Genomic DNA, 11,088 nt, shown 5'->3' on the forward strand with positions numbered 1-11,088 from the left:
AGACAGGAAACATCTTGGCGAAATATGGAAGGCAGAGTCCAGAGAATTGGTAATTCGGTAGACCGTTTGACGTCTGTTGTGGAAGAGGTACAAAGCGGCCATAATGCCACAAATTCCTTATTTGAGTGATTGGTCTCAGTCCAAGAGGATATTACAGCATCTCTGCGTTTGAATAACACTATTTAAGCGTGGATGGCACTGTCAATGGAGCAGAAAACAGCACTCCATTATCAAATGAATCAATCCATGGCACAGATGAATGTTCAACAACAGCAACAAACAGTGCATTTGCAAGTCATGTCAATGCATCTTCAATCAATTTTGGAAGAGCTGAGGGACCGGCGAGGCCAGAGGAATGTTTCACTCTCTTTCACCGATTGGAACCTTTCTGGACTGGTTCCCCCAACACCACAGCAGAGGACGTCAGTGGAACTGAACACCCCCGTGGTGGAATTAAGAATACCTGAGGGAGCAAGAAGAAGATTGCTGTAAGAAGAGGCAGAAGAACAAACCATCAACCCGGTGTCAATAGAGAAAAAAGGCTGTTTGTGAAGAAAGTAATACTAAAGAAACTGAATCTTGCAAGTTTTTGTTTCAGGTTAAACGAATACATATATTTGTCCTTTCTTAAGTATTATTAGGTATTATTATTTTGTCCTTTCTTAAGTAAAATTATATTATTTATAAATTTAAACATAAACCTAACCCTAACCCTAAATCAGTTTGGGTGTAATCTCTACCATTAATCCATATTACTATAGCTGTTTGGTTAAATCTAAAAAAAAAGGTTGATGCTTTTTTAACGGTAATCTGCTGTAACAAAAGCAACCTTTCAGTACTTGCACAATAACGGTAGTAAATAATTAAATGATTTACATATCCATAAACATAAGAGAAAGGTAGCCTGTTCAACAATGTACTGTAATGTGTTCTGGAATTAAATGGTTAAAACATGTACAGGTGAAAAGAATATTCACGGTAGACAATGTCAATAACAACTTATAGATAAAAATGTTCCAGTTTTATTATGTCAATCACACTATCACATTTATTTAGAAATCTATTGATTAATAGTTTCACAAAATAAATTTTACCATAAGGATAACAGTTGGAGAAAGTAAGTGATATTTCCATTTCTAACAATAAATGCAGCCTCTTTCAACCATTCTTATGGTGTGAATGTAATTCTGCAAAGAGGAGCATGGCTACACACTTATGTTACACAAAAAAATGCCTGCAACTTGTACGTCCAAAACTTTATCTTTATTTTTTAAACAATTCACTATTTAGATTAAAATGATTAACTTATACAAAGCACTCTGGGGCCTGGTTACAAAATAAATGTTTACTGCAGTACAAGGGACATTAATATTTTAGAGGCTTTTTTGTTACATTTAAAAATAAAAACATACCCCTATCCAGAGCAGTCTATTCCAGGACTGTACTTGTCTTTTCACACCAAACGTCTTTTGTGTTCTTAACCTATAATAACTACCATACCCACTGGCTGGTGTACTGCTTTTTATGTTGACAAATATGTTTTGAAACACTAATTTGTCTGTTGTAAAAATGAAAAACATTACACTGTAATGTAAGATTTTTCAAACCAAATCAAGTTTTTCTTATTTCTACAAAGGTACAAAATAATAAATAATGATCACACTACTATGCCATGTTATTACCATAACTCAGACACCAATTTATATTACTTCTTCACAATTCACAGCCTTTGATAACTCCCTCTATTGTCATCAATAATATGATTGCAGTTCTACTAACTCTGCAAAAAAAATGTTTACAATGTGAGGGGGACTTCTTTTATATTTTCTGCTAAAATCTGTTAAGAGTTGTAGTTACTGTGCATAGTATTATATTTTTGCGTTACCTTTAAATATTAAAATTATCAATGAACAACTCAAAACTGACTTTTGCAGAACATATAAGATTGTATATAAATTCAAGCTGCATTAAGTTGATTTATGTTTTCATATTGAATCTATTAAGGGTTGCAGTAACTCAGGAATGTTTTCTTTTTTTTACAAAAATTGTATTTAACACACTTTTCAAAAGATAGGAGAGTTTAGAACATTAGCCTTTTTTTGTAGCTAACTCTTCTTTTGGGCTGAAATGATCTCATGAAAGATGTATTAATTTAGTTTGGTCAACATTTCTTTTCCCAAAAATGTACTTACAGTTTTGTAAGCCAATTACATTCTCCCAAGACCCTTCTGCCTACCCCCCAGCAACTTCTGCCTATCCGCCAGCAATTTCAGCACACCCCCCAGCCACTTCAGTACACACCCCAACCACCTCTGCACCTACATTGTGTCTCACACCCTCACTCTCTGCTGCCTCAATGACCTCTGCTTCTTCTACACTGTTGTCTTCTACATCAGTGGTAACCGTAAGCTAGGTTCATAAACCCACTATCACGCATCCAAGAGCCAAGCGGTGTGGAAACAAAATATATTTTATTTTATTTATTTTGGATGACATGTGTTTTTTGATGTTTACAAAACAAAAAAGACAATTGTCAGTGCTTGTGGTTAACACTGCATATCTGTGTGTATCTAGCAAAATGAAAACATGAGGTATTAGTTCATATTTTGATCAAAACATTTAAGCCTGCATCCCAGCATCAAGTAGCAACTGTCCATCAAGCCTATTTAAGGCACATTTGGGTATATACAATATACAATATGGGATATACTGAGCGCGGGCTTATTGCCATGGTGCTGGTACCATATATAATATTAGATATACCGAGCACGAGCTTGTTTTTACTCTGGTTTTGTTTTTTGATGTTTGTTTGATTAATACACTTGTTAGATGATGCTCAAAATTAAGTCTCTTTTTTATCCAATCTTGTATAATGACATTTACACAAGATTGTAACAATTACTTACATTAAAAGTAGGTGGATAACACATACTGCTTGTAGCAATTTAAACCATTTATATTAGTATGCAGTGCATGACAAACATATATAAAACATAATATAAATATACCTCTTAGAATTGGGAGAGCTCCAAAAATGTAAAATAGACCCTGAGGTGGCGCATGCTTTACGTCTAAAGATATGTGAATTTCTGCGTGTGCTAGAGTACAACTCACACCTATTTGCAGATAAATGCCATCATTGCACATTTCTTTCCGGTCTCCTCCCCTTTCACATTCCCATTTACTCCTTACTAAGTGTTGTAAGCTCTCTAAGCGCTCCCAGGTGCACGGAACAGGGCTGCGTTCACAGCCATAGCTCTCTTTTCTGGACATGCACAGTGTGATTTTGCATACAATGCGGTTAAAATCGCCAGATACATGCCTTGATGAATCAGGCCTGGGGTGTTCTTTGTAGCTGAGCAGTACATCCCAAAAGATATTAAAAATTGCTTTAAAATCCGAAGTGTTTCAATATGAATGCAATTGTGTGAGGAGCAGTATCAGTGACATCTTTAGAAAGCAGCCAAAAAACAGGGTGCTCTTTGACTCTGAGCAGCACATCCCAAAAAAATTGAAACATATTTCCAGCTATTAACATCCTAAATGTTTCAATCTAAGAGCAACTGTTTGAGAGGCAGTATTAGTGACATCTGAATTAGTGGACTAAAAACAGGCTGTTCTTTGACTCTTAGCAGAACACACATCCAAAAAATCTATGACCTGCAAACTGGATTTGTTCTAGGGAAAAGGATTGCCACCGATCAACAGCAGGTGGGTTAGGCAGAAAGCCTCCTGAATATGCTGAGGTAGAGGGAAGTGAAAGTATTTTTAACTGATGTAAATTTGAAGTGCAGGAGATTTCTTTAGTCGCAGGTCATAGAAGACGAGTAAAAGGCGTTTCAGAAATCTTCTCTGGCTATTACTTGGTAAGTCTATATTTTGCTTATGTCGCTGCCATACTGTTTGTATTTATGTAGGTTTTGTCTGTGTCAGTGTATAAACATTGATGAAACGTATCGCACTCCTAGCAGCTACATGGTCCTCAGCTCGTACCTTAGCTGAGCATTATTGGAGACCAACCGATCTACAAAAGATCAAGTTTCTCAGAGCAACCACCAGGTATGTGGTAGTCCACCCACCTGCTGTTGCTGGGTGACAAGCCTCCCGAAGAACAAAACACCACTTTGCAGGAATCTATGATCTGCAAACTGGATTTGTTCTAGGGAAAATGATTGCAAACTAACAAAATCTCCCACCCTACCCACCCTTTCTCCTTTTTTGCTAGGACTGTTGCTTCCTCTGAAGACTTTGGGTATTAATAATCTTTCCTACTATCATCCCTCTAGGTCAGTGTTGGCTAACCTGTGACACTCCAGGTGTTGTGAAACTACAAGTCCAACTACAGCATGTTTTGCCAATATATAGCAGCTTATTGCTGGAAGGGTATGCTGGGACTTGTAGTTTCACAACACCTGGAGTGTCACAGGTTAGCCAACACTGCTCTAGGTGCAGCAAGAGACCAAAAGAAGCCTCAGGCTGCCACCAAAAAGGAACAGAAGTAATCTATTACCCGGCATCACAATTCTTTCCTAAATTTAGGTGACAAAGTTATTTTTCCAGCCTCTCACTCTTCTAGTTCTAATAGCAGCATATAAACTGTTACCATAAATCAGTTAAAGTTCAAATAAATTGTTGTTTCATGGTTAAGAACATATGTGTTCTTTGGTCTTTATCCACAATTTAAAGGTGTCAGAACTGTCAGGCTCAAGGGTTACCTTTTTTCTTTATGTTACACTTTTCCTTTCAAGGACTGGTTTGCCAACAGTGAGCTTCTGAAAATTCTGATCAGTAGTGCTCTGATGTGCCCACGTGACCTAAAGTGCACGTGATTCGCGGGTGCCTGTGCCCGCAATTCGTGAACACCTACCAGTGTTAGCGGATGCCTGCTCACATGTGCACAATGCTCCATTTTGTTTTTTTAGCCAATGGAAGTGAAAATACTTTCACTTTCCTCCGCCTCAGCATTTTCGGGAGGCTTGCTGCCTAATCCACCTGCTGTTGTTAAGAGGCAAGCCTCCCGACAAACAAAATATATATTTCATGCTTTTAACATCCCAAGTATTTTAATGTAAATGCAATTGTGTGAGGGGCAGTATCAGTGACATCTGTAGTAAGAGGCCAAAAAACAGGGTGTTCTTTGACTCTGAGCAGCACCCCACCCAAAAAACCCCCAATATATTTCTTGCTTTTACATTTCCATATGTTCCAATCGAAATGCAATTGTGTGAGAGGCACTATCACTGAAAATTTAGTAAGTGGACAAAAAAACAGAGTGTTCTTCGACTCTGAGCAGCAGTTCCCCTGCCCCATAAAAAAATAGGTTTTTAAAGAACCAATTGTTTACATTTGAAATATATTGTGGAGCAGTGTCAGAATAATTGTAGCGTGTTCAAAATCCAGACACTCTTTTTCAATCTAAAGGAAAACATCAATTCTTGATGTAAGGAATCAGGAGGGAAGTTTCTAATAAATGTGGTGATTTGTCCAAAAAATGAAAATAGGTAACATTCCAGATACACCATCCAAAGTGACAAGAGACAAGAAAAGGCTAAGACCATTCCCACTTTTTGCTAGTCTGGCTCCATCTACTGCTGGTACACGTGCTAGAATGCCCATATATCCAAGAGCATCCAAAATGGACATGCATCTTCCTTAACTTCTCATGCCCCACCTTCTCGCTCAGAGTTTAGGTCTGTCACCTCCAACACAGCCACATCAGTGCACAAGAAGAACACTAGGGGCTAGATTTACTATCAGGCGTGATGCATGGCGTTTTGAAGCCGCCATGCATCGCCGCGGTTTTCCGGCGTGTTTGCATATGAAACAGCCGGATTTACTAATGGACGCATTTGATCTTCATTTTGAAGCCGCCGGCGATGTCACGGCGGGATGTAATGCTCAAAGGCGCCAGCGGCTTTGAATAGAACATGGCGCTTTTGCTTTAAATGACGGCGCTTTCGTGTAAAGGCGGTTTTTTTGAAAATTACACCTGGCTCATGGCCTGTTACTATTGGCTATTTTCAAAGTCAGGAGATTTGACATCACAAGCCCTATATAAACCACTGGCCTGACACTTTTTCTTTGATAGGGGTTTGAGGAGTTTTGTGAGAGGAGTTTGGAGGAGAGTTGTTTGCTGAGAGTTTTTGTGAGTTGGAGTTTGGTGGCTTTGTGTATCTGAGAGAAGTGTGAGTAGTCCTGTGGTTTTTTCCTGTTTTGTACATTTATTTTCTCATTTATTTTCGGTATTGTCTTTTTTGTATTTGACTTGTCCTTTGTCTGTGTTACTTGTGTGTGATTGTGTGGAGAGTGTGTCTGTACTTAGTGTAGTTTGTCCTTTGTGTTTGTAAGTCTTTCTGTGTTTTGTGTGTTTGACATTTCTTTGTCATTATGTCCAGAGAGAGGAGGGGAGCAGAGGTTGAGGAGAGGGAGATGGAGGTTGAGGGGTCAGAGGAGGGAGAGGGAGAGGTTGAGGAGACAGGACAGAGCAGGAAGACCAAGACAGGGAGGAATGTGCGCTTCTCACATGATGAGAATTGTGTGTTGGTGCACAATATCATTCCCTGCTACGAGGTGATCTTGGGGAACCTGGCAGCCCGGACTCCGCTAAGGCGGCGCCACCAATTGTGGGGGAGAGTGTACGACGCTGTTAACGCGGTGGGCCCACTAAAGAGGACAGTGGCGCACTGCCGCAAGAGATTTTCGGACATTAAGAGGAGGTTGAAGGAAAAAATGGCCCAGGAAAGGAGGTCCACAAGACGCACGGGTGGTGGCCCCCCTCTTCGCGTTGAATATACCAGCTATGAGGAGGAGCTGCGGCAGATAATGCCCCGTGAAATAGTGGAGGGAATTAATGTGCAAGACACAGATTCGCCCTCGTTTGCCCAAGGAGTTGGTGAGTGATTTGTCCTTTTTAAGCTAACAATATTGAAAATGTTTTTTTATTGTAAAAGTGTCTTTTTTCCATATAAAAGTGTTTTTTTTACTCAATCAGTATTTAAAGGGCAATAATTTTGTTTATAACTGTTTTTTAATGTGCAAACACATGTCTTCCAAAGATTTATTATTTGTAAAAGGCTTTTTGCTGCAAATACATTGTATGCTTTTTCTAATACATCCAGATTCACCTGGACCACAGTTGAGTCCCATTCCTACAGCTACACCTCCACCTTCAGTCAGAGATTCGGCCACAGAAGAGCAAGCAGGTGTGTGATTTATGTTTTTGTGCTAAATAATGGAGTTAATTGTTTTTCTGTGGAAATGTTGCTGGCAATGTTTTTTTTGTTAAAATATGGTGTGCTATGCGACCTTAGGGCTACATTTACTAAACTGAGATGTTGGCTAGAGCAACCAATCTGAATATACCTTTACTTTATTTATTGCATTCTACAAAAAGAGAGCTCAAATCTGATTGGTTGCTATAGGCAACGTCTTCACTTTTTTACACACGCAGTTAAGTCAAAATACCCAGCATGTACTACACAGAGGGAGGACTGAAATAGGATTTGTGTACCCCAAGGCACGGTCTAGCCAGATATTGCGTAATAAATCACAATATTTGTAGGTTAAAAATACTATGCTTTTTTAGCCCCCTCAACCATACATAGTTCATATGATACTGGGTATTAAAAGGATAATATGTGCATCCTTAAGCAGGTAGCATAGGACAATAAATCATTAATGCAAAAATTGTGAAACAATCTGTAGTTTGTAAAGATTATTCTTTCCTATCAAGTGTTCAGAATGCAATATACAAACATATTATATCCTATATACTTACCGTCATTTTCATACACAGGGCCCTCTTCATACCAGGCACCTCAGGTGGAGTCCCTCCAAATGTCCCCTGAGCCAGATGAGCAAACCATAATCACCCTGGAAACAGTGGATGCCCCTGTGTCTGGTTTCCAGGATGTTGCACCTGGCCCTGCTGAAGCCCCAGCACACCAGCAGCCGGCACCTCAGAGTATGGACCCAGCCCGTGAAATGGCGCTGTCTATTGGTGCTTTCCAGCAGCAGCAATCAGTCTTCATGGAGAGCCAAACTCACAACATTTCCCAAATTGCGGCCCAGTTGAGGCGGATACACCGCACAAATAGCCAAATTCCTGCTGCAATCAATCGTCTGGCTAATGCCTGGGAGCAATCCAATCTGCAGATGGCCCAAATGACTGGGGCTGTGGAGGCATTAAATTCCTCCGTTCGCGAGGGGAATGCGAACCTGACCCGGCTGGCAGGCCAACTGCAGCAAGAACTCATTGCCCGCTTGCCTGCACCCTTTTCCTCGGCCACCACAAGTACCGCTAGTACGCCAAGCAGATCGGCACAGAGTACTCCTCCAAGGAGAGGTGCTCGCACCAGGGGTGGGCCAGGGAGAGGACAGAGTGGGGCAAAACATAGCGATATGCAAGCAAAAAGGCGTCGCTAGCGCTAACACATGACTATTGCCTCATGCTTTTTTTACTTTGTATAAGCATTATCCTTTATTATTTATTGTGTTGTACTGCAATAAATGCAGTTAAATTTCTATGGTGTCAGTGTTTATTTTCTGCTAATTAAACAAGAGTATAGTGATGTTTTAAAAAACTAGGCACTCAAATCATTTACACATTGCCCTCTGACTGTCACAAACATTGCACTCACATCAAACACATTTTAGAGAAATAAATGTTTTTCCTATTGTGTAGTAGTTTGTAATGAGACGGACTCTAATCTGCCTTCCGCCCTCTGTGCTCTGCACATCACCAGATGTGACACAGACCCCTTCTGCTTCAGTGTGTACTGCACTAATCGGTGGGGTAAATTGATGTAATGCTAGATTATGTATCAAACAGCCAGCCAGGATAATATCAGACCCCTTTTCAGGTGCATACATAACCACCCCACCAGATTATTCTAGTAAGCTGAACCTGGTTTACCAAAGTACAAATGTACGCTATAACACACCTCTACTAGTGGGTATGTGCCTGAATTTGTGCTGTGCAGATGTGTGAGGATGCAGCAGAGGAGTCATCAGCCAGAAACCCATTCTTTATTGAGTACAGTTAAAATTGCTTTTACACTCTGTTAAGGGATTTGTTGCAATATTAAACAAATGTTGAACTTAGTAAAAAAATTGCATCGTGGGAAAACAGAAGAGAAAAAGAAACCCAAATTACACTGCCATTACAAGACACTGGCCTTTTAACATATACAATCCCAAAGGGACAAACTTTGCACATGAAATGGCCCTTTCCCTTCTGTTCAGATTGACCAAATACCTCAAACAGCACACTGTTTGAACAATCTCGCCGCTCACAAGCAGCGCTTTCATTTTGGTCTTTTGAATGGCGGTTTTCCGGCGCCTTTATAAACCCCCTAATAGTAAATCCGGCTGTTTGTATGTGGAGCATTGTTGAAACCGTCACGGCGCTTTATACAGAGGCGGGTTTGAAAACATCATTTCTGGCCGTTTGGATGGCGGGTTTAGCGTTAGTAAATCCGGCGATGGCTAAACCGCCGGCAAACCCGCCGAAAGTCGGCGGCTTTACAAACACGCCTGATAGTAAACCTAGCCCTAAGGCTGCAGAGCAACTGGGACACTCAAAGAATCCTGAGAAGAGTCTAAGGGGGTCTATGCTACATGAGAGTCTGATGTTTCAGATTCTGACACTGTAATTATGACACTGTAATAGAGCTGCCTCATTTCTAAATTCCTCAACCATTTGGAAATGTGAGGATGAGTAGTAATGATGGTGATTTAAACTTATAGGGGGGTATTCAATTGTTCAGATTGCCGGCCGAAATACTCGCGCCCTAAAACTATTACCGTTAATACGGTAATTACTCGCTGAATTTCAGCTCGCAGCTCCCTGAGCTGGGATCTGAAATTCAGCGAGTAAATTACCGTATGAACAGTTTTTAAGCGCAATTTTACCGTATTAATGATAATAGTTTTAGAGCGCAAGCTTTTCGGCCGTCAAGCCGAACAATTGAATACCCCCCATAAAGTGAGGAGATAATTGTGGATCTGAAAGTGAATGTGTTGTACTTGAACAAGATAATGAGGAGGAGGATGATTGTGTGAAGTAAAGCAGCCACCAGTGGTACCACATCATGCCCAAGGGCATAAGACCAAAACATCACCTCTTGTTATTGGAAACATTTTTATCCCAACCCAGAAAACATTTGTAGACATCTGTAGCATTTGTGATACCACAATAAGTAGAGGTAGGAGAGTTGATCATCTAGGCACCCCCTCCAGCATAGCAGTGATACCACACAATGCCAGGTCATTCACAGGCCAGCTAATCTATGTATTGTTGTTTTCACAAAGAAACCTACTGGTGTTGTAAGAGCTCAGGAATGTCATAGTAAAATGGCTCACCCTGCTAAGACTCTCCTTAGGACCTCATTGCCGATAGCAGAGCGAACATTGTGTGTACACTACGACTAAGTGAGTTTCAACACATACCAGGGTTTGCACACACAATAAACTTGATAGTGCAGAGTTTCATACAAAAATGAGAGGTTAGTGCAGGAGATGCTGTCCTTGTCATGTAAAACATTTTGGGCATTTTTGACATTCAGAGACTGCATGTAGAACATTGCAGAGCTGCAAAAAAATAACATCTTCCTTGCCACCACCTGAAGCAAGAGGTAGTATCAAAGTGGAGTTCCAAACTTTATATGCTTCAGCGTTTAGAGCAGTGCTTCCCAAACCCAGTCTTTAGGGATACCTAACATTGCATGTTTTCCGGGTCACAAGTAGAATAATTAGTACCACCTGTACATCTCTTAAAGCGTATCAGTCAGTAATGAATACACCTGCGCTCCAGCAAAGAGGTATAGAAAACAAGAACTGTTAGGGGTCCCTGGGGACCAGGATTGGGAAACACTGGCCTAGAGGAACAGAAACTAGTCATACTGACCTACACTTCAAGTCATGAAGTAAGGAGAGAAGGGACATGTTACCTTACTCCAGGAAACTGGAGAATCTTTTCTGTTTTATGCAAGCTACTCAAACCATTTATAATTGTAACACATGAAGCGAGTTTAGACACTGCCAGCCTGAGTCAAGTCATACCCCTAATTAAACTACTGGATAAACAGC

The 11,088-nt window shown here is 40.4% G+C and overlaps 1 protein-coding gene across 1 annotated transcript; it reads left to right on the forward strand.

Moving 5' to 3' along the window:
* The first annotated feature begins 246 nt into the window (after positions 1-246).
* On the forward strand, positions 247-8,472 carry LOC142139916 (uncharacterized). Its single transcript, XM_075197781.1, has 4 exons — positions 247-488; positions 6,396-6,892; positions 7,119-7,202; positions 7,796-8,472. The coding sequence occupies exons 1-4, from the start codon at positions 247-249 to the stop codon at positions 8,422-8,424; spliced, it is 1,452 nt and encodes a 483-aa protein (XP_075053882.1). The 3' UTR covers positions 8,425-8,472.
* The last annotated feature ends 2,616 nt before the right edge of the window (positions 8,473-11,088 follow it).

This window comes from Mixophyes fleayi, chromosome 2 (assembly GCF_038048845.1).
Source record: "Mixophyes fleayi isolate aMixFle1 chromosome 2, aMixFle1.hap1, whole genome shotgun sequence".
NCBI lineage: Eukaryota > Metazoa > Chordata > Amphibia > Anura > Limnodynastidae > Mixophyes > Mixophyes fleayi.